Source organism: Lithobates pipiens, unplaced genomic scaffold (assembly GCF_037356315.1).
Source record: "Lithobates pipiens isolate NorthernLeopardFrog02 unplaced genomic scaffold, aLitPip1_a1.2 Scaffold_19, whole genome shotgun sequence".
NCBI classification, from domain to species: Eukaryota; Metazoa; Chordata; class Amphibia; order Anura; family Ranidae; genus Lithobates; species Lithobates pipiens.
The window spans coordinates 289,601,621-289,626,631 of NW_027507764.1; the positions used below are offsets into that span (position 1 = coordinate 289,601,621).

Below are 25,011 nucleotides of genomic sequence, written 5' to 3' on the forward strand. Positions count from 1 at the left end.
CTTGGCCAATCATGAGCCAGCAATGCACTGCGATGACGCAGTGCATTGTGGGCCGTGAGCGCCACACGAATTTGGTGCAAACGGCCCATAACGTTCGGAATTCGCCGAACACGAAGCTCATCCCTATCCAACACCAACTTTTTGGTTCTGGTTTGGTATGAAAGGCTAGCATGTTCAGCTATCCCATTATCCCCATAACCCAAAAAAACTCCATTCTTGAATACTGGGACTGTAAAAAGGGGCTGGAAATAATCCAAACTTCTCTTTGCAGAAGGTATCAACCTAGTAGTTCCACAGAGCAAAGGTATCCAGCCAACAGGAAACAAGATCATACAGGCTCCTGGTATATTACAGTCATATCATGTAGATGTCATACGTTACCATTCCAGAAAATGAATGAATGCCAGTTGGTGCTGTAATCAACTCATATCTATTCCAGTATATACTGAATACTTAATCCTTGAAGCTCCAATAGCGTGGTTAAGAAGAGTCCCCACAGGTATTCAATCGGCTCAAGTATCTATATCGTAGGGCTTCCGCCATAAAGTGTAAGCAGCGGCGTTCATAGCAATGTCCATAGGCTTTCTAAAGACGTGCACGTCTAGTCCGTCCCTTCCTGCTTTGGTGATCACATGATCTGGAACTTCCTCTCAGTAAACGGGCTCAACGGCTCTGATGGGGGATGGCATCATGACGTAGCGTCCGGAACTGACGTTGACGCGTTTCACAAAGGGGGAGTGCGTAGCTTCATCTGGACGTATTGGCAGCGTGCGAGGGCTCCTTCTTAAGATTATGCATTCCTCTGACATGCCTACCTATTAAACATTTCTTAAAGGAGCAACCCCTTCTCTGTGTGATAACCAGATTCTTGCATTTCATTGGTGAGACCGTCAAGGTGACATATAGTCCTTGTTCTGACATTTTGCTGACTCCCAAGTGTAAACAATCTACAGTTATGTCCTCAGTACCAGCATGGCTCAACCAAATGCTATAGTACGAGCAGGAGAAGTACAAGTATGATTGTCCCAAATTCTTAAAACATTAATAGAGGAGTGCATATCATTGTCTATTGTAAATCGCATTCTGTAAACTAGTTACAGTTACCTTGTCCTTGCTATAGGGATTCCAAAATTATCAAATGAATTACAATAGGTAAAAAGAGTGGGATAGAATAGACAGGGAAACAGGACACACAAGGATGACATATACTTACATCGGTGACACAGGACACACATTAGGGTATCTACTCAGTGATTGACATTCCCACCATCGTTGAAGTGCCCTATTCTCTTCACCAAATAGTCACATCAAGTGACATATCCTAGGTGGCCAGGAACGGTTGTAAATGCAATTCTGTATTAAGGCCAATCAGGGTAAGAGAACCTAAAGTGGAACATCCATGGTTTTCCCCTCTGTTGTAGGATCTGATCAAAGTCATTTCTCCTGGAGGATAGGTTAAGGACATAAATGCCCTTCACCTGCATCCCAGCTAGTTTACCTTGGTGGAACCTTGCAAAATGCCTGGCCACTCGTTTCCCAGGGTTTTTCTCCAGTATCTCTCTCATACGTTCTCCTATATGGATTCTCAGTTGCTGTTTTGTCTTGCCTATGTACATTTTGTTACATGGGCATGTTATATAAACAAACATAGTTGTGGCACAATTTATCAAATCCTTCATTTGAAAATTTGTTTTGAGGGTCACTAAAAGTGGTTGTCCTATGTACATATGGGCACATCTGGCAATGTCCACATGGGAACATACCTTTAGTTCTTGGAAATTGGGACAGCTACGATGTGTCCATATTTCTAGTGTATTCTGATTGAATAAGGCTATTGTTAGGGGTTGGAGCACAACCCCGCACAGTTGGTATATGTTTTTTTTACATGTGCAAACAAGCCTCTCTTTTCATAATTCTATAATCCAGAGTCAACACCTGAAGGTGGCCCATAACCCATGAATTACTTAGGCTGTGTGTTCCATGATGAAGATAAAGAAATTAAAAAAACTTTTTTTTTTTTTTTTTTTTACACAATGTTGGAAATTTAATAAGATATTTTTCACAAACACCATGGGCATACTTCGAATTGCACCTCAAAACACATTCTTCTACTCCTCCTGAATATGAGGCATCCACATTTCAGACTTTTCCTGTCACTGGACTGATTATGTACCAGATATTGTATATCGCACAAATCAACCAATGTACGGTACTAGTCGCCTTCATAGGAGCGTTCAGAGAATATATCTTGTGTAGCAGAACCAGGGCAGCCCAAAGCAGGCAAGTACAAGGATCAATGTTCTGGAGGACGCAGTTCGCATCATTGCAGGCTCCCTGGGAGTGCACATAATCGGCAGATTTGTGGGGGGGGGGGGGGGGGGGGGGGGGAGTATGGATATGGCCATTCGCATCAGTGCTTTTCCCATCTGGGCAAGAAATTTTAATAGGGTATTAGACCCAACCTTTATGCCATGACTTGAGTCCTTTTGCCTACATGTTACAAGCTACAGTATGTCTGTGTATGTAGACACCTAGTGTCGTAAACACGCAAAATTGTCATGTCTTCCCCCCGCTTTTCAAAATTTTGTCTCGGCTTTCTATACAGACCCAATACTACCAAGTTCTTTGCTTCTCACTCGACTGGACGATGGGGTTATCTTGGAGAGTTATTAGATCCTTCTTTCTGCTGGGTAATGCTAGAGTGAAACACACATTCTACTCCTTTATTCTAGAAGCTGAGCCCAGTTTGGCTTACCCAGAATGGCTTTCCTTCTTTGAAAGGAATAGCATCTCCACTAGTTACTTAGCTGTCTGGGAAACTTATGCTCGCCCTGACTTCCAAGAGGATAATTAAAAATAAAAAAAGATAGAGATTAGAATCCCTGTAAGGTTGTTGTCACCCTGCTAGGGAGATTCACTCTCAATTTGTCTAGGTGACCACTGATCAGGGTTGAAATTTAAGAGGAAAAAAAAAAAAAAAAAAAAAAAAACACATTTTAAAACGGTCATCAAAACCAGAAAAAAAAATTAAATAAAAAAAAGGTGAAATTTTTCAATGATTATACTTGCTCTGGTGACTGCTGTGTCTAAAAAGGGAACTTCTAAACTTTGGAGTTTCAGGTTAGGAAGTATAGGGAAATTCTTGTTGCAAGAAAAACCAAAAAAAAAAAACTGGTTTTAAACAAGCCCTGAGGCTGCAAACACACAAAAGCATTTTAAATCTCGGGTAAATTTACCCATAATTTGAAACCGCCGATGTGTGAAGGATCGCAAAACTCACATTTGAGATGCCATCGATTTAAACGACACCTAAAATCATGGTGCTGATCTGCCGCACATTAAATTGTGCTGCAATCACGCTGATCCACATCACAGGAAGCATGTCACCCAAAAAAAGTTCAGGAGCTACTTTTGGTTGACATGCTTCCCACGATGCGGGCTGCAGCACGTTTTATCATGCGGTAGATTTACACCGCGATTTGAGGCGTCATTCAAATTAATGGCATCTCAAATGCGAGTTCCACGATTTGTCATTCACACATCGGCACTTTCAAATCGTGGGCAGAATCGCTGCAAATCTGCCTGCGATTCAAAACACTGTAGTGTGAATGCAATCTATCGGAATTGAAAAAAATAAAAAAGTTTTGATCTTTATATTTTAAAAAAGGTATGATATTGAAATTTAAGTACAGTGGCGAGTATGACTTAGTATATAGATTAAAAGTAATAATACATTTAAAGATGAAAAAAGGAACTCCTTACCTTAAACTCTTTGATTCCACTATATATACTGATGGGTGCAATTTCAGTCTCCCCATTCGGTCGTGAATCGGTTACAATTGCAATAACCTGCTCCAATGCTAGTCTCATTCTTTGGAAGACACCTTCCTTGTTAATACGTGCCGATTCACAATCAGGGTGCCTTAGACAAGTCTATAAAAAAGGTGAACAGTGAATTAATGAACATACACAAACTTAAATGGAAATTTGCAGAAGAAAAATAAATAACTCATGCCCTAATGTTTCTGACACCCATTTGCAACATGCTTGTTTGAGGTCTGACTCAAAGTATTGACGCTAGGCACAGTGAGCCAACTAGCTTTTGTTTTCTTTTTAGAAGGAAAAAACAGCAATGGCAGTTCATGTACTTTCTTTATGAGAATGTATCCTGCGCCGAGACAGAGTTTAATTTAATTTTACCGTATTTGGTCTTACACGTGTCTAAAAAAATATTTATTTCATTTGTCTAATTCTGAGTTGAAGATGAATGCAAATTTTCACTTGCAAGAGTTATGTAAGGTTATGTAAAGAAAGATTTTTTTTTTTTTTTTTTTTTTTAGTACCATTTAATAATTTTCTGATTTCTTTTAAATCTGGTGGCAAAAAAAAATAATAATCTGTAATCACTGTTCAACGAGAGATGTAGGATTCAAAGACATTTGGGTTATACAGCCATCTACAGGAGGTTTTGTACACTGGCAAATCCTCACACTGACCAGCCCGCTAACCCCTCTTCCACTTCCAGCATACTTTAGTATCAAAGTGGTGCTGAGAGCAAGACCACAAACAGAGGGGTGAGACGTGTCTCTCGATTAACTCCATGAAAAAGGACTTTATAGTGAGTACAAAAATCCTAATTTATTTATTTTTTGTTCATTAAGAGACACATGTTTTCAGAAACATGCAAAATCAGTCCAACTTAGGGTTGCGAAAACACAGCAAGCAAAAAACATTAACAAAAAAAAAAAAAAGAAGAAGAAAAAAAACTGGGTCTGCCCTACACCCCAAAATGCTGCTAAAAGGACTTCACACCAAAGCTGGCTTTAGCTAAGGACTGCACATCCACCTGATAAAACCTAGAGGAAGACTGAAAGTGCTGGTGGCAGTCTTGTAAACTACATTTATGGATGTTTTCTTGCCAAAACTCAGACCAAATTCTTTGTACCGCATCTATCTAGAGGCAACAAACAAGCTGAGCACTCCAATATGGCTGCCACACAATCCCCAGACCTGTAACACAGGTTGGAAGACATGCAAAGATCACTTAAAGTGGATGTAAACCGGAAATTTATTAATTTTTTATTTTTTTGATGTCATAATGTAGAGTATAAGATTTCCTATCATTTGAGCCCAGTCTTGCCACAAGAGTTAACCCAGCTCTGAGCAATCCTCTTATTGCTCAATGAGATAAATCTTCACAAACAGAGAAAAACTTTGTTAAATCCTCCCCCTTGCTGTGACAGGTTATTTACATATCTTGTCCACTAGCCTAAGAGACATGCATTATTTTCTTAATTCCCTCCCACTCATTTCTTCTGCTGCTCTGCAAGGATTGGCTGTTCCACACCTCAGCATGATTTGGCATGCTGAAGTCATATGGGGACTTTTCTGGGTTTTGACTGGATGTTAGTGATCATAGCAGAAGTTCAGTGTAAGAAATACACAGGAGAAAATGGATGTAAATGGGAGTGTAGAGGTGGGCGGGGAGTCTACTGACATCACGACTCCATCCACTGAGCCCTGGAAACAGACCCACCCACAAAATCTGCAGTTTTTCGGGTCTCATAGCAGAGGGGAGACATTTGACAGATAAGTATACATGCAGGAGGCATGTATAGCCTTCTAGATAACCAATATTGCAGTAGTTTAGAAAGGATGAGAGTGGGTTTACATCCTCTTTAAGCTGTGGCTAGCCTCTGTACCCAACTACCACGGAATTGGTAAAAACGAATTCAGAATTCCCTGGACTTCAAGCAGGACTTGTTCACCCAGGTCAAGAACCTAAAAGAAGCGAAACCGCTCTCTGCCTTTGAGGATGAATTCTTTACCACACAACTGAGAATCAGACATTAAAAAAGATCAAAAAGATCTGTAGAATATTTGGAGAACTGTGTCAGGTGGAGTTAGTGGACTTCCTGAAGCTTTATAGACCACAAAATGTTAGCAAAGCCTCTGGGCCTCTCCTAGTCAAGTGCGGTGCAATGTACACAAATTAATGGCCTTGGCCTCCAAAAAGAACCATGATAAGCAAGCCACCATCTCTACTTTGGCGTAACAGATTAAGGCTTTGGCACCGATGCCAAAAAAAAAAAAAAAAAAAACACGACAAGCGTAAAGTCTTTTAAGATTTTATCTGGGCACAATCTCCCCTCTTGGAAGAACTCAACATTGTAAAATATAAATACGTTCTAATGCAAAAATTGTTCTATGAGCAGGGAAACGAGTAGTAAACTACTTGCCAAAGCCTTTCATACCAAAAAGGGAAAAAATTATGATGCACCATTTCCCACAATGGCCATGTTTTGGAGACAAATGCTGACATAGCTTTTTAGCTCAAACAGTACTACACAAAATTGTTCAACCCCCGCCCCCCCCCTCCCCCGGCTAAGCGGGATGGACTCCTTGACCTTTGATTCCAGAAAATTAAAGAATTCTTGCAGAAATAGGGCCCTACACCCAGCATGGAGGCCGCAGCCAAGAAATTGAATGCTCAATTTCTCCTCAGTAGTTTGGACAGGCTTTCAAGAAACTGAACAACACAAAAGCAGCAGCCACTTAACTCAATATCACATATCCCTCTGGAAGCACACCTTACTGTCACTGGGACTATATGGCAGCGATTCTATGTGCCATCGGCACTCAAGCATATACATTGGAGATTAAAAATTAGAGAACAATTTATGAACACTTGATTTTTTTCAGAAATAATGTAATCTTCATTGCTCAATATTTGATTTTGTAGAAAACACAAATGTTAAAAATAAGAACAGCAATGACTGTAGCACGGAGAAAGATCACATTAGTAGGAAGTGTACAGGCCTATTCTTTGAATGACTTTAGCACATCTGCGGCCACAGGGCATTACTAGTCTTTCACACTGCTCGTGTCATTTTGTTCCACTCTTCTTCCACAGTTCGGTGACTGTAGTTGGTTTCTTGGCCATAACTTTGTCGCCAAGGAATTTCCAGAGGTTTTCTATTGGGTTTAGATCATGACTCTGGGTTGGCCATTTCATACTTTTCAATGTTTTCAGCGTCAACTAACTGCTTTACCCATGTTACCATGTGATGGAGGCATTGTCGTGCATGAAAATTTCTGGCAGATTGGGTGATGAAGGCAAGGAAGGAACCGCATTTTGTTGAAGAAGGTTCTGATAAACATTTGCATTCACTCTGCCACATAGCTGTATAAGAGGCCCAACTCCTGCTGCAGCTTTCACTTTTTTTTTTTTTTTTTTAAACACACACTTGGTTCAGTCTTTCCCCAGGTTGACAACAAACATAATGATTCCCACATCAGACCTAAATAAATTAAACTTGCTTTCATACCGAACATGAAATTTGGACCAGTTCTCTTCTGTCTACACAACATGCTCCTCAGCAAAGGATAGTCTAGTCTATTATTTATACTGAGAGGTCACTGCAGAGTGAGCTTTCAGTCCAAATTCTCTTAAACGGCAAGACACTGTATGACGAGAAAGATCCTTACTCTGTTCAGCGCTGAACTGGTGAGCAATTGCTCCTGCAATGATAAACGAATTGTCAATTGAGATTCTCCACATCATCCTGTCCTCTCTTGCATTTGTCTTTGGTGGATGATCAGCATTCTTTGGGGACTTTCGTTTGTAAGGTTGTAAACATGCAATATTCTAGAAATCACAGATTTGGAACGAACTTCTCTTGCAATGGCTGAAAGGGTCACCCCTTTGACCTTCATCTGGAGCAACCTGCTGCCGGAGAGTTTCAGTTACTTTTGAACGGCTCCCCATCTTGCAACGTCAGTAAAAACTGGAAAGTTAGGCTGCCAGTTAAATAGGGGATTTGCAGACAATTACATAAATTGGCACAAGGTGGCAGATGATTAGCAAAAACTGGGAGGCATCTGAAAGTGTTCCCTAATTTTGATTAATGATCTTTTCAAATCTCATTGAAGTTTTTTATTCTGTGCTTCAAAATATATGTAACCCTTGAAATAGGTTTAATAAAACTGAACTTTTACTACTCCTGTTTAGATCATTTCAAAAAGGACTAAGCAGTGACCTTGAAATGTAGGAAATTGTAGGTTGTTCTCCAACTTTGATCCCCAGTGTAGATTTAACTTTATTATGTCACTATACTCACAAGTTAGAGTCAACAGCCACCTGCCGAACGCATTCTCCATCCCAAATAGGACTCGAGGCCCCCTTTCATTGCATTTATTCATTTTGACACTTGAACAGCTTCTTTCAACGGTTGTGGGCAAATACCAATATTACACAGACCATTTAAGCTGTGGCCGTGACTACAAGTTGGCTAGGTTTACAGATATCTTTTACCTCACTGATCCCCACTTTATACCTCCAGGCTTGTTAGAAAACTTTGCCGGATTCCAAGTTATATCTAGCCTAAAGAATAACTACACACAATTCTATGCCTTAAAATGTAATTTTGGCAGTGAAAGCAGTGACTTTTTGCCAAAAAAAAAAAAAAAAAAAAAGGTTTATCTGGACGACTGATACAATTACATAACTCGGCATCAAACATCCTGCTAAACTCTACAAATTATATTCCAGAAAATTTATATTGGCCTTACAAACCACAAAAAGGAATCTCAAGCAGTTAGACCATTTTGAAGATGAATATCCTGCCTAGATTGATATAGCTCATGCAAGCACATACCTATCGACTTACCCTCTGCTTGCCCCCGAATTAGCTAAGCCCACCTTTAATTTCCTAAATTCAACGGGCTTCCTGATCTCAGAAAAAAATTAAAGGGCTTGCCACTTAAAAATAATAGTAGACTGGAACATTCATGCAGCCATGAAAGACTGGAGCAGAGCCTTGCACCCACACCTCTGGGTCAGCACCTTGGCCATCTGCCAAACATGTCCCCCTGCTTTAATGGACCACCCTCATAGGCCCTACCATGAGGTGCTCTTAAGAGGTTTGTAAGAAATCCCATCTTTCTTCATCCCCAGGCCCTTTAACACTAATCCAATCCTGAGTTAGCCCCAGTGATGTCTATGCATTTCCTTTCTGGCATTTGGCCCTATCAGCTTACACTGGTAAAACAGTTCTTTCACAAAAGGTAAAATTTGATTTACTGGCCTCCCTCATGCTTGGACAATCCTCCACCCTCCTGATGCCCAATTACAACATTTCTTCAAGAGGCCAGCTTGAACGAACCTCTGGGCATGACCTCTCACCCCCTTCAAATCCTGTGCTCTAAAATACACACCAACATTTGGTCTCTACCAACAAGGCATGCATATCTTGGGAAAAAGATTTGACTCCAGACTTCTCAAAAGTGGACTAGGAACACATCCATACCGCTATTCACATGCTCTTGCACACGCTCAGTGAATGTGACCGTTCAGGAAAATGGTTACAAGATACAATCTTGTTGGCATAAAACCCTGATGCAGATTCACAAGTTATTGCACCTTCTACGTCTATGTTCGAGATATGGCTCGGAATTAATTCACAAATACATATCAGGTGGGCCTTTTCAAACCTCCAACCTATTCAGACCAGTGTCCACTGTATAATTTCCCTGGTCACTACCTACATATTAGCCTTCACAGCAGCCCAACTTCTTCTCCATCACAGGACCTGGACTTGAACCTGGGACCTCAGCTGTGTCTAGCAATGAATCTTCTCACTGAGCTATCCGAGATGCTGGACAGTGCCTTGTCAGATCCTTTAGACAACCATGCCTTGTACCTTGATTTCAGCTGAACCTTGAACTCTTTGCTCCTCCCATGAACTTCCTGATATAAGCCATGTCTCTGCACTTCCTCCTTGCCAGAATATTGTGCTATCTCCAGCCTGTATCTCGCTCCTGTCTTCCCTGCTGCCGTTTATATTTGCTACTGCTAGTTATCGACCCTTGGCTTGTTCCACGACTACACTTCTGCCTGATCCCAACCTGCAACAACTCGTTAACCGACCTTTTGGCTTGCTTTCTGACCATGCTTCTGTTTGATCCTTACCTGCTCATCCACTACTGAGCCCCGGCTTGCTCACCTCCTGGTGGGGCGATCCTGAGGACCGGGACCTGGTACTAACACGCCGCTAAATCGATCTCCACCCTCAGGAGCTCTGGTGAAAACTGGTTAGTACTTAGACTCCGCCCCTCAGGTGAGCCTGTGTTATCTGCCAGGGTGACTAGCCTGTGTACCTATCCTGCTGGTTAGTGGTAGTCCTGCAACTGCTATAGCAATTGGTATTCGAGCCTGATCGTGACACCAGGTGATTTTTGCTTAAACCACTGGCAATGCAAATCACAAAGATCTGGTCTTGCTGCCTTCACTTTCAAAAGACTACGGAATATGACCGACTTATGGGTAACTCCCCTTGAACCTCTTTCACTGAGAAGACTTCCACTGGGACATACAGTATGTCACAAAAGTGAGTACAACCCCCATATTTCTGTAAATATAATATCTTTTCATGTGACAACACTGAAGAAATTACACTTTACTACAATGTAAAGTATTGAGTGTACAGCTTGTATAACAGTGTAAAGTTGCTGTTCCCTCAAAATAACTCGACACACAGCTACTAATGTGTAAACCACTGGCAACAAAAAGGAGTTCACCCCTAAGTGAAAATGTCTAAATTGGGCCCAATTGGCTATTCCCCTCCAAGTGTCGTGTGACTTGTTACAGTTACAAGGTTTCAGGTGTGAATGAGGAGCAGGTGTGTTAAATGTGGTGTTATCGGCTCTCACTCATACTGGTCACTGGAAGTTAAAGTTCAACATGGCACCTCATGGCAAAGAACTCTGAGGTTCTGGGGGGGGGGGGGTGAAATCGCTCTACATAAAGATGGCCTAGGCCAGTGATGGCGAACCTTGGCAGTCAAGCATGGTGCTGGGAGTGTCATGGTCTGGGGCTACATGAGTGCTGCCGACACTGGGGAGCTACAGTTCATTGAGGGAACCATGAATGCCAACATGTACTGTGACATACTGAAGTAGAGCACGATCCCCACCCCTAGCTTCAGGAAGTCCAGCAACTCCACCTGACAGTTATTCCAACACGATAACGACCCCAAACACACCTCCAAGACGATCACTGCCTTGCTAAAGAAGCTGACAGTAAAGGTGATGGACTGGCTAAGCATGTCTCCAGACCTAAACCCTCTTGAGCTTCTGTGGGGACCCTCAAATGGAAGGTGGAGGAACGCAAAGTCTCTAACATCCACCAGCTCCTTCATGTCGTCATGGAGTGGTGAAAGAGGACTCGTGGCAACCTGTGAAGATCTGGTGAATTCCATGCCCAAAAGGCACAGATCCAGTGCTGGAAAATGACGACACTTTGGGCCCAATTTGGACATTTTCACTTAGGGGGTATTCACTTAAGCTGTCAGAGGTTTAGACATTAATCGCTGTGTATTGAGTTATTTTGAGGGGGCAACAAATTTACACTGTTAGACAAGCTTTACACTCATGAATTTAAATTGTAGCAAAGTGTAATTTCTTCAGTGTTCTCAAATGAAATATACAAGATTTACAAAAATATGAGGGGTGCACTCACTTTTGTGAGATACTGTATGCCCCTAATTGTTATACCATCAGCTCCAGCACCCTGTTAAAAACAGGAATACAGACTGACACCTAAGCTTGCAGACACACTTATTCAAGCCTACAACCTAACCAGACAAATCCTTGTCAGTGAATGCTGACAAAAGATACAGTTCAAGATTCTTCATAGGGCACTAACGCCTGCATCTTTAGGACCTCCAATCTCCACATGCCCAAAATGTTATCACTTCAGGCCTACTTGGGTTCATGCTCTTTGGGGCAATGAGCGCCTCAAAATTCCAAGCGGTAAAATAAGATCTTAGACATTTGCCCTAATCCCAAAAAGTAAAATGCAGAAATCCAAAATAAAACAAATACTATGGAGAGATTTAATAAAACTGGTGCACACTAAATCAGGTGTAGCTGTGCATAGTAACCAATCAGCTTCTAGGTTTTAGACCTCATGTACACTGGACGTTATAAAAAACGGCAGTAGTATTAGCTGTAGAGTGGGGTTTTCAGCATTTTTGTAGTAGCATTTTTCAGAAAAACGATACGCCCCAAAGCTTATGGCTCAAAAACACTGATAAATGCCGAATATCTGTGTTTTTCAGCTTTTTTTTATATTTTCAGAGGTCTAGCGTTTTATCAGCTGAAAAACTCTTCAAAGTCCATTAGTTCCCAAGCTAGAAAAAGCCCCTGACAAAAACTGCTGATAACAGCCTATGTGTGCATAGACACATAGGATAACATGCTGGGGGGTTCATGTAGTACAGAAAAAAAAAAAAACATCTGAAGTCAAAAACAGTGTGCATGAGGCCTTATTGTCAAAGCTTAAACAAGTTGAAGTTAGAAGCTGATTGATTACTATTGACAGCTGCACCAGATTGTATGTGAACTAGTTTTAGTAAATCTTCCCCTGCATTACTTCGGATGCTGGAGACAATACAATAAAAAAAAAAAAAAAAATCCTTCAACAGGAAGGAGCAAGTGCAATGCCTTCTTTCTGGTACATGGAATGGTATGCAGAAGCACAACTGTCATATACTTTAGAGGTCCCTTAATAACCACTTCATTACCCAGCCATGACATCTGCAGATGGGATCTCCCATCCTGGGCGGGTGTCATATGATGTCCTCAACTTACCTGCAGCGCTGCGATCAGGGATCCAGTGTGTGCCTCGGGCGGGTCCCTTAGGGCTGAGGCTTTTCCCTTTGGATACAGCCCAGCCCCGATGAGGGTAAAGAGCCAATAAAAGTATCTCTTTACCACGTGACCGGCTGTGTCCAATCACAGCTGACCACTAAATGTAAAAAACACAGATCCAGTGTGAGGAGGAGATCAGCTAACAGTGAGTTACAGATATACCATATATACTATATGTACTACTGTGCCTAGATGACCCCCCCCCCCCCCTAAAAGACCTGTCATCAGTAGTACCTGTCCTTCAGAGTACCTGCCAATTCACTTGCCAGAGTACCAGTCATACAGCCACTATGTCCAGATTCGGAGTCTGACCGATGAGAGCAATGGGGAGCTGTTATCGCCCAATTCTGTTTCTGGCTCAGAACATGAGCGCCCCCCCTGAAGGCAGCACACCAGGATCAGAATCAGAGGAGGAAGCAGTCCATCCAAAAAGATGATGGTCTGAACACCAGGCAGCTACAAGTAGTGCCAACCGCAGGATGAAAGGTCCAGTACAAGTGCATGCCAAAGAATTATGGCCCAAACCCAGCTTCCAGACACCTTGGCAAACCCATTGTGGTTGCCTTCTAGTACAGGGTCAGCCACGATCCGCCCTTTCACAGCACAGCCAGGTGTGCAGGTCAACACTGCAGGTTTTTCCCAAATTAATTTTTTGAAATGTATTTTTCCCTGACGAATTAGTTCAAGGTATCGTGGGCCAAACCAATCCTTTTGCCCAACAATTCATTGAAAACAACCCCAGCTCAAGGCTATGCCCACCTTTTTGAATGGAGACCCCCAACAGTGGAGGAGCTTAAATTGTTTTTAGGCCTAACGCTCAACATGGGGCATACAAAATAAAGTGCATAAATATTGGCCGACCAACCCTATCCACCACATGCCAATTTTTTCATTGGTCGTGTCCAGATCCCGATATGCGATTATAATGCGGTTCCTGCATTTCAGTGATAACTCACAGTGACCCCCCCCCAAATAGCCCAAACTTTGATAAACTAGATAAAATTTGCCCCCTAATTTATTATTTCTGCAAGAGATTTGCCCAATTTCATATCCCTGACAAACATCTTTGTGGACGAATCCCTGGTCCATTTCACAGGCTGGCTGGGAATCAAGCAATATAACCCCAGTAAATAGGGCGAGGTACGGATTTAAGCTCAGCAAGCTCTGTGAAAGCTCCACCGGATATGTACACTCATTCTGCGTGTACGAAGACAGACTCCCAGCTCCAGCCCCCTGAGTGTCCATTGTACATGGGAATAAGTGGGAAAAATTGTTTGGTAGTTGGCATTCCTATTCCTCCAAAAAGGGGCATCATATTTACATGGAGAACTACTACACCAGTTTGCCCCTTCTCCGCCACCTATACCTGAAAAATACTCTGGCCTGCGGTACAGCAAGGAAAAACAGAAAGGGCTTCCCACAGTGTCTAGTCACCACAACACTACAAAGGGGGGAATCAACAAGCTTGAGGAACGAGGAAGTGTTGGCTGTGAAGTGGAGGGATAGGAAAGATGTGTACATCATGTCCACCATCCATGACAACACCTCGGTGGAACTTTGCAGAAGACGTGGTCCCGTTCGAAAGCCTTCCTGTATCATCGCATACAATAAATTCATGGGGGGGGGGGGGGGGGGGGAGGATTTAAAGGATCAAATGTTGCAGCCCTATCAACATGAACATCCCTCTTCTGGTACAAAAAAGTTGGAATTTTTTTTTTTCATTTGGCCCTTTTAAATTATTTCATCATCAACCAAAAATCGACGGAAATACCTTCATAAAGTTTATTGAAGACATTGTCACTGCCCTGATCTATCAACAAGTATCCCTCCAGAAAGCATTCGCTTCAACAGTGTCAGCAGACTACATGAGCGACATTTTCAGGGCCATATTCCACCATCAGGATCCACAAGACGCCAAAATGTCGGGAGTGCACCAAAAGAGGAGTTAGGAAAGACACCAGTTTACATTGTCCCCAGTGTCCCTCCAAACCTAGCCTTTGCATCGGAGAATGCTTCAGACACTATCACACTCTTGTAAACTAACCATATTTCTAATATGCTGCCATTTCCCCATTTTCAATTTCTGTCCCGAATATTTCCCTGGTGCCTCAACCAACCATATCATTGTCTTCCATGTGAACTGACCCTGGCCTGTTTCTCGACTATACCTCTGCATTATTTATCCACCATGTTTCTGCCTTTCACGTGAACTGACCCTGGACTGTATAGACTATGCCTCTGCCTACCGTCTTTTTCTGCCTTTTACCTGCACGGACCTCGGCCTGTTTTTGGCTGCCCCTTGGACTGATCTTTCAGCCTGCTACACAGGGGTCTCATATGTGAGGGGCTCCAGAATAGTGTTCTGAGTTGAGAAAAACTGTTTTTGGTTTTCTGTGTTCCTAGAACAGGGTCTGGTTGCCTGGAGGCTTCAAAGCGATTTGGGTGGGAGAAGCCTCTACCCCTGTCCCCATTCTTTCCTGACAGATGCCCTAAGCTTGATGGTGCTGCCTACTCCCTGGACAAACACTCTGGCTGTGCTGACCATATCTCTGCCTGCTGCATGGAAAAATGCCTTCAGTGTGAAAGGGGTTTTTCTTTCACAGAGACCAAATAATATAAACCAATTTGGGTTATTTTTACTAAGGCTATGTAGCAGTATACATTTTTGCCCAAATTTATGAAGAAAAATTACTTATTTGCAAAATGTTACAATAGAAAATCTTTAAAATAAAAATAAAAAAGGAGGGTATATAAAAGCTCTGTATTGAAGTGGTTGAAGCAGAACTTTACCCATAACAACTTAACAAAATAATGTTATTTACAGTGCCTTGCGAAAGTATTCGGCCCCCTTGAACTTTTCAACCTTTTGCCACATTTCAGGCTTCAAACATAAAGATATAAAAATTTAATTTTTTGTGAAGAATCACCAACAAGTGGGACACAATTGTGAAGTGGAATGAAATCTATTGGATTTTTGAAACCTTTTTAACTAAAAAAATGAAAAGTGGGGCGTGCAAAACTATTCGGCCCCCTTGCGTTAATACTTTGTAGAGCCACCTTTTGCTGCGATTACAGCTGCAAGTCGCTTGGGGTATGTCTCCATCAGTTTTGCACATCGAGAGACTGAAATTATTGCCCATTCTTCCTTGCAAAACAGCTCGAGCTCAGTGAGGTTGGATGGAGAGCGTTTGTGAACAGCAGTTTTCAGCTCTTTCCACAGATTCTCAATTGGATTTAGGTCTGGACTTTGACTTGGCCATTCTAACACCTGGATACGTTTATTTGTGAACCATTCCCTTGTAGATTTTGCTGTATGTTTGGGATCATTGTCTTGTTGGAAGATAAATCTCCGTCCCAGTTTCAGGTCTTTTGCAGACTCCAACAGGTTTTCATCCAGAATGGTCCTGTATTTGGCTGCATCCATCTTCCCCTCAATTTTAACCATCTTCCCTGTCCCTGCTGAAGAAAAGCAGGCCCAAACCATGATGCTGCCACCACCATGTTTGACAGTGGGGATGGTGTGTTGAGGGTGATGAGCTGTGTTGCTTTTACACCAAACATCTCTTTTGCATTGTGGGCAAAAAGTTCAATTTTGGTTTCATCTGACCAGAGCACCTTCTTCCACATGTTTGGTGTGTCTCCCAGGTGGCTTGTGGCAAACTTTAGACAAGACTTTTTATGGATATCTTTGAGAAATGTCTTCCTTCTTACTACTCTTCCATAAAGGCCAGATTTATGCAGTGTACGATTGATTGTTGTCCTATGGACAGACTCTCCCACCTCAGCTGTAGTTCTCTGCAGTTCATCCAGAGTGATCATGGGCCTCTTGGCTGCATCTCTGATCAGTCTTGTCTGAGCTGAAAGTTTAGAGGGACGGCCAGGTCTTGGTAGATTTGCAGTGGTCTGATACTCCTTCCATTTCAAAATGATCGCTTGCATAGTGCTCCTTGGGATGTTTAAAGCTTGGGAAATTTTTTGTATCCAAATCCGGCTTTAAACTTCTCCACAACAGTATTACGGACCTGCCTGGTGTGTTCCTTGGTCTTCATGATGCTCTCTGCGCTTTCAACAGAACCCTGAGACTATCACAGAGCAGGTGCATTTATACAGAGACTTGATTACACACAGGTGGATTCTATTTATCACCATCAGTCATTTAGGACAACATTGGATCATTCAGAGATCCTCGCTGAACTTCTGGAGTGAGTTTGCTGCAATGAAAGTAAAGGGGCCGAATAATTTTGCACGCACCACTTTTCAGTTTTTTTATTTGCTAAAAAAGTTAAAATTATCCAATAGATTTCGTTCCACTTCACAATTGTGTCCCACTTTTTGCTGATTCTTCACAAAAAATTAAAATTTTATATCTATGTTTGAAGCCTGAAATGTGGCAAAAGGTTGAAAAGTTCAAGGGGGCCGAATACTTTTCGCAAGGCACTGTAGCAAGGAATGCACATTCCACATTAACCTCTTCAGCCCGGAAGGTTTTACGCCCTTAATGAACAGTCCATTTTTTGTGATACGGCACTGAATTACTTTTTTTTTTTTTTTTTTAACTCTTTATTGAAAAAGGTACATGACAATGACAGTAATCAAATGCACACAACATGAGCATACAAAACAGTAAGGTACATTTACAGTGCAAAAAAGATTTAGGTCTTTACAAGTATACTGTATTTCTCAGTATATTGATCCTGATACACTTGGTATAGAAAACATCAAAGCAGCACAAAAGTATTAATGGCAGTTTCTCAAATCCTCCAGTAGTATTGTCACATGTTGGTTACAGTAATGGTGGAAGAACACTAAAGCATTCCACACTTGCTTATACTTAGTTTGGCAACCCCCTGTTCAAAAATACGTTTTTCATAGGGTAATACCCAATTCACTAACCAAAGCCATTTATGTATAGCTGGAGGTGTGGGCTGGATCCACTTGAGTGCTACAGCTTTACGAGCCATAGTGTTTCCAATAGCATGGTCCTAATATGTCTTGGCCATTGCTCCTCTTCCAGGACCCCCAACAGACACACCAGTGGGGTACATGGAACAGGAATTGACAAGACTGCAGACAATATCTCCAAAGATGCTGATTGGGCCTCCCTATGTCCAATCAGCACGCGTGCCACTGGAGCCCCCAGGTAGAGCTGACCTGCTGCAGTACATCTGAGGTGGGTGGTCAGCAAGTGGTTAAAAATGAAGTGACCAAAGTGAATACTGTAATTTGCCTCCAGTGTGGTTTGTTTCTTCTTTCTGAAGGCTGCCATTTTGCTCAAGTAGAGAGCCCCTGAGCAGCTGTAAATCTTTAGGTTGACAGCAGATCAGCTTCTACATTTTTGGCACCAGGCCTCAAAATAAACAGCAACTGAGCATGTGCAGAGCAGGGTAAGGCAGTGTATTACTGGATTTTCAACTGCATAGGCACTTATTTTTAATGTGCCTATGCAGTTTTAATGTTTTGCATAGCTATGCCTGCAAAAGGGGCCAGCATGAATGAATCTTGCATAACTTAATTTTCTGACTAACGTTTCACCTTAAGGTGAGCACTTAAATCATCTAAGCTTCCCTCCCATAACAACCCTATAGAGCAATCAATGTAAGGTTTAGAGGCTGCCAATCTGCAGGAATATATTAGCCAACTCTGAAATTGTAGCTAGCAATTAAAGTTGCAATTTGTCCCCTGAAATCTTGCACAACTGCATTAAAATCCTTCTGTTATAGAACTGCCACACCGGACAGGCTGAAAGAAGACTTGGAGAAATGTAAGGACACAAGCAGGGGAAGATTCTAGTCTGTCATTGTCAGGTTCTCGGACAGCAAACACTGCAGGTCGCTGCAGAACAGTTATCAATAGTTCTCAAGGACCCATACAACAGGACTGCTCCCCTTATGTTTTGTGTTTGACATGTTGCACTGCTTGGGAGGGACAAAGTCACTGAGAATACCAAGTAAAAACATACAAAATGAGTAGCATATGCATAAATGACCACAGCACTTTAACTGGATAGCAAGGAATCTCTCTTGCAAAATAGAAGCAGTAAAAAGATGCTATTTCATGCTGAATGGCAAGAACAGAGCACAAAGTGGATGCAGCACCTAATTCAACATTGTTTTAACCATTTTCCTGGAAGCCAACACACAAAAAAAAAAAAAAAAAAAAAAAAAGAAGAGGTTTGGTCCATCCAATAGACAAAATTATACAGTCCTCAGTCTTAAGCCTATATGGCCAACTCATAAATAAGAATTGCAGTGATGTTGTCACACCAAAGGCTATGCAACAACTCTGGATTCAGAAAGTGCTCCACAGCTAGCCAACAAGGACTTGCAAAACACCAAACGCAGAGCTCATGGCCTCCAGTCCACACTCCAGGAAAGCCCCACAATCATCCATTTCAGTAGGGTTTAGGAACAGCCTCCAGAGTTGCTGCCAAGAAAATAGCTCACGCAGTGTGTAATGAAGACATGACTTAAGAAAAAATATGGAGGGAAAAAAATGGCTAGAACAGTTAAACTTTTCTCAACAGAAGATACCCAATCCTCTTAAAACACTAGCATGCAGGGAGTGGGAGGGGGTTAGTCACTGGTCACGGTTTTTCTTTATTTTTTTCAAGTAACCAAATCCTCTTGTAGGCAGCAGTAAAACCCAATTACATGTCCTATAATGAATGAGAAACAAAGATATTTTACTTAGATTTGGTTGCTCAGTATTGGGCATTTGATTGTAGATCAAACCGTGCTAAAACCTGGTACCCTGGCATCTACTAAGTGCTCTGCAAGAATGTTACCTAACACTTCCATCATGCGTTCCATCCAACAAGGTTGGTTTCCTCACTGCTTGATGGGTAAAATACTCCTTTGTAGTGATTTATGGTCCAAGCAGTAAGAAAAAAACAAGGGGATTTTGCCTTTCGAGGTCTCTGAACGGCCTTCTGCGATGCTGTAGGATCCTTTCCCAACTATGACTATATGCCATTCTTCAAAAAGGGACTGTTTACTCAGTTCAATACATACCACTGTCTAGCAGCAGTGGAATTGGTTTCCCTAGTGACAAAGAATGCTATACACAGATGTTGGTGGGATGCAGGTCACAGTGTGTCAACAGAACCGGCACTGAAAGGGCTATTGACTTTGAGGTTAGGTTGAAATAAAAGTACAGTCTGGATATTTGCAAAGATATTCTAATCCTCTCAAAATGATAACCTGTAAATAAACCACATTCAGCTTGGCAGAAAATCTCACCTTGGATGCTGTGAGCAACATCATAGTACACTTTTCCAGCACAGCTCTTGCCGCTGCCATGCTTGCCTTTTTCTTTTCACTTTTCAAGTCCTGGAGAAATAAAAAAAGTATCATGTTTCACAAAAAAAAAAAAAAAAAAACAAACACACAAAGTGTATATATACACACACACACACACACACACACACACACACACACACATATATATATATATATATATTTTTTTTTTTAAATTAAATTAAGCAATACAGTAAGTATGGTACTGCTTTTAAAACAGCTGCAAGTACAGAAAAATTCATATCTTTCTCATGCCACCAGCTCCCAGAAAGGAATGTGCAAAGTTTAAATCTTTTTACAGATGACATCACAAAGAAAGAAAAAAAAAAATTCTCCCACTCAGATTAGTCTTAGATGTTTTTCTTTAATCAGCATGTGCCTTAGGTTCCCACGGCCAGTGTCAGGTATAATACGTACATTTTGTCTGTCTCCAGTGAGATGGGCGAATTCCACCATTTCATTACCAAACTGGCTGAATATCTGAACAAACTCTTGAAAGCTGCTCACTTTTTCAAGGAGCTCCATAGTTGCCAGGACCTGAAAGGAAACATTTGTTTTAATTGAACCAGGCATCAAGATTAATTAAGGGGCATGAGAAAGAGGATGCATGCCTATGCATATTTTGGAGTAGATTTACTAACCTTGATCCTGTATGCAGTCACAGTTGCATAAGCAAAGTTCAGTTAGCTGGGGTTCATTACACATTGCAACTTTAGCTAGCAACATTATCCACATTTAAAATAAGGACAATGTGCTGCCAGCAAATATCCTATGTGCAGTAATTTTTTATTTTTTTTTTATAAATATGGGGCCATCAAATATTTACGTGGTACTGTCCATAGTGCTGATTCTGGTTATGTAGATCAGCACTAGCAGTTATGGGTTTGGGTGTTCTGACAAAATGTCAAACCCGGCAGAATATCGAACCACATTTCCTGTGACGTGGAATCAGCTGTTGCAGAAAACCACATGCAGAGCACATTCACACAAGTCATCTGCACATGGCATCATCGCTGATGTAATTCGTTGACAGACGGTCACGTTGCTACACCCCGCACTCGGCCGTACTGAGCCTGCAGTCAGAAGGCGGCAGCGGACATCTTTTTACACCCACCCAAGTCTTGCATTTCACACTTAATTTTAGCACTAAACAGCTTATATAGTGAAATACTGTATTTTCAAATCCATCACACTCAATGTTGAATTTTAAAAGCAGCAGTGTTTTTTCAGATTAGCAAACTTGTCAGATCTGCAGGATTTCCGCTGCTTTTAAAATTGAACATCAAAACAGTGTCGCAGACTTCTAAATACTGTTTTGCACTATATAAGCTGAGTTTACCGTTAAAAATAAAAAAGTGTGGAATGCAAGATTCGGATGGGTGTAAAGATGTCCGCTGCCGCCTCCTGACTGCAGGCTGAGTATGGCGGTGTGTAGCAAGATGGCCGTGGGTTGACAAATTTGACATGAAGTGTCCTGACGTCAACGATGACGCTGTGCGCATGCGCCCTGCATGTGGTTTTCTGCAATAACGGATTCCAAATCACAGGAAGTGACGTGGTTCCATATTCTGTGGGGTGTGACATTTTGTCAGCACAGGGGCAGTTGCTGTTTGTGTGTACTGTAGGGTATTTGGTGGGTGGGTGCATTGGACACCTTTGCTGACATTGTGCTATATGCTGGGTATCCAGTGCACCCCTGTGCCTTTAAGGAGTATGGGCTCCATTCCAGGCAAACCTGCCCCTAATCCATCCATTACTATGTGCTTCTAATATGAAGGCTGTCAAAATTTAGGACTGCAGCTATTACTGGAGTGCCTTGACGTGGCCTCTGCAGCTTGCACGTGTATTTGCAAATGTGTGCTAACTAAAACAGTTTAATGTGAACTGTTAGACAGGACAGTTTGGTTTGTTGCAGGCTGGTTGGCAAGTTGAGCTGGGAATTTTTCTTTGTTTTTGTTTGACATGTGCCGCCCTTCCATGTGCTCTTTGCTGCTAAGGCCCGTTACGGCCAGTTGGGGCAGTTGCCGTTTGTACTGATAGCAAAGTCCATTTTTTTTGCCCCATTTTAATATTTTTATTTGGATTTCAGTACAAAAATACAATAAATCAATACAAGTACATAATGTACCTAATGCAAAAGGTTACAAGGTGAAGTTAATCAGTCAATATTTATATATTGTAAATTAGTCTGTTGTCTAAGCAGAGGGTACATCAACAAGGTAGGTGAACTTCAAGCCAATATTAGGTCCTTGAGGTGAAATTCATAAGTGAAAATGTGGAACTTCATACAATCATTACTAGGGGACATAAGGTAATTATACAATGTACCAAGAACAACAATGAAGGCTAAGAAATTAAGATATTTGTACTCACCATAGAAACCTTTTCATGGAGTTCAGTAAAGGAAACAGGATCAGAGAGGTTTGTGTTATAAAGTCGCTTGCCTACAGGAGAATGTAGACATTGTCCAACAAAAAGAAGCCTAACCCTCAAGCTGAATCTTCCCAGTTTAAGGCCTAGGCTTCTTTTATTGTGGTAATACTCTTACTCCCAGTGAAATACTGAATTAGTGTAGTGAAGTGTACTCCCTATAAAACCCCTCCCACTACTGGGAGACCTCAGTTTTGTAGCCAAGCAATACAAGTGTATACCAATAAGGGAGGGACCTCTGTGTCCCAATGTACATCAAAGAAAAGGATTTTACAGGTAAGCCGTTTTAAAAATCCTGTTTTCATACATCAGGGGACACAGAGCCATAGAAGTTACCATGTGGGATGTCCCATAGCAACGGCAACTGAAGGGAGGGAGACAACAAAAAAGGCAAAAGAGGCCAGAGGACTTATACTGCAGCCTGCAGTACACTGTGCCCAAAGGCAATATCCTCATGACCTTTAACATTGATTTGAAAAAATCTAGTAAGTATGAACTGAAGACCAAGTTGCGGCCTTACAGATCTGAGCCATAGAGGCCTGATTATGCCCCGCCCAAGAGGTACTGATCGCCCTGGTTGAGTATGCTTTAACATGAAAAAGAGGAATTTTCTTCTTTAAGCCATAAGCTTAAACAATCACTTGACAAATCCATTTGGAAATAGTAGATTTTGATGCTGCCTGTCCCCTTTTTGGACCTTCTGGCAGAACAAACAAGACATCTGTTTTGTGAACCGTAGCGGTCGCCTTTAAATAGACTCTGATCGCTCTAACTACATCAAGGGAATGTAGAGCCTTCTCTTCCCTAGATTGAGGCTCTGGGAAAAAAGAAGGAAGCATAATATTCTGGTTTAATTGAAAACCTGTCACTACTTTTGGTAGGAATTCAGGATGAGGACGCAAAACCACTTTATCTGTATGCATGATCAAATATGGCTCAAGATAGAGCCGCTAGTTCCGATACTCTTCTAGCAGAAGAAATGGAAACCAAAAAGGATTATCTTTCTTGTCTAAAGAACCAAGGGAATTTCCTGCAAAGGCTCAAAAGGAGGACTCTACAAAGCCGATAAGACCAAATTTATATCCCAAGGATTTAGAGGTGCCTTGATAGGGGAATGCATCCGTGTTATCCCCTGAATAAAGCTATGCACCAGAGAGTGGGAAGCAAGAGGCCATTAAAAAAAAAACAGACAAGGCCGAGATCTGGCCCTTGATAGTACTCAAGGCCAGCTTCATTTCTAATCCCATTTGTAGGAAATCAAGGATCCTACCCATGACATACTTCCTGGGGTGCCAACCCCTGGATCCACACCAAGAAACATATGCCTTCCAGAATCTATAGTAAATGATTCTGAAAGCTTCCTGGCATTAATCAAAGTAGACACTACTGAAGGAGATAACCCACGATCCTTTAGAATGTGGGTTTCAAATAGCCAAACCATTCAATTTAGCATCTGTAAGGTAGGATGGAATACCAGATCTTGTGTGAGAAGGTCTGGCCATAATGGCAGAGTCCAAGGGCCTCCTACCGCCATCTTTATGATCTCGGCAAACCAAGATCTTCTGGACCATGATGGGGCCTCCAGAATCACCTTTCGTTCCCGCTTGATCCTGCGGAGAAGACGCGGAAGTAGCAGAACTGGAGGAAACGCATAGATCAGTGAAAACTGAGCCCAAGGGAAGACTAATGCATCTGTTCTGCATGCTAGCGGATCCCTCGTTGGACACAAAGTTGTTGACTTTGTTGTTTAATCTGGACGCGAACAGGTCCACGTCCAGAATAACCCATTTCTGACATAGGAAGATGTCCGGGTGAAGAGACCATTCCCCCAGAAATAATTGTTGGCGACTCAAGTAGTCTGCCTTACAATTTTTTTTATTCCTGGAATGAAAATTGCAGATGGGCAAGGAATGTGTTCTGCCCAAGCTAGAACATGATTCACCCTTTTTTTGGGTTGCACAACTTGTGATTGATGTAAGCCACAGCCGTGTCATTGTCGGATTGAATCCTGACAGGACAATCCCGTAGTCTGACCGTCCAAGATTCTAGAGCCAGACACACAGCCCGAATCTCCAAAATGTTGATAGGCAAGGTCCTTTCTGATTTGGACCATCTCCCCTGGACAGAATCTTCTTCCAGGACTGCTCCCCAGCCTAGAAGACTGCCATCTGTTGTCACCACTTTCCAGGATACGGGCAAAAAAGATTTCCCCTTTTGGAGGTTGCTGGTTATCAAGCCAATTTAGGCTCTGACGTACGACGGGAGCCAAGCGTATTGGAAATCTTTTTGTTCCAGACCGACAGGATGGTGTTTTGTAGCAGTCTTGAGTGAAACTGCGTGTAAGGAATGGCCTCAAAGGAGGCCACCATTTTCCCTAATAGTCTCATGCACAGTCGAATGGAAGGATTTTTCTTTGTTTTGATAAGTTGACTTAGTCCTATAATGGAACTGATTCTTGTCTGGGGTAAGAATACCTTCTTCTGTACGGTATCTATGACCAGCCCCAAGTACTGCAATCTCCTTGATGGTTTTAAGGAGGATTTTTCTAGGTTGAGTACCCAACCCAGAGATTCCA

General features: G+C 42.0%; 1 protein-coding gene across 3 annotated transcripts in view; it reads right to left on the reverse strand.

The window, feature by feature from the left end:
• CTNNAL1 (catenin alpha like 1) overlaps positions 1-25,011 on the reverse strand; it is a 417,111-nt gene that overhangs the window by 195,844 nt on the left and 196,256 nt on the right. For all 3 annotated transcript variants that reach the window (XM_077492001.1, XM_077492002.1, XM_077492003.1), the window contains exons 4-6: positions 20,424-20,543; positions 19,950-20,039; positions 3,763-3,933 (exon numbers count right to left, since the gene is read on the reverse strand). In XM_077492001.1, the coding sequence (XP_077348127.1) occupies positions 3,763-3,933; positions 19,950-20,039; positions 20,424-20,543 (381 nt within the window). The remainder of the gene's footprint in view (positions 1-3,762; positions 3,934-19,949; positions 20,040-20,423; positions 20,544-25,011) is intronic.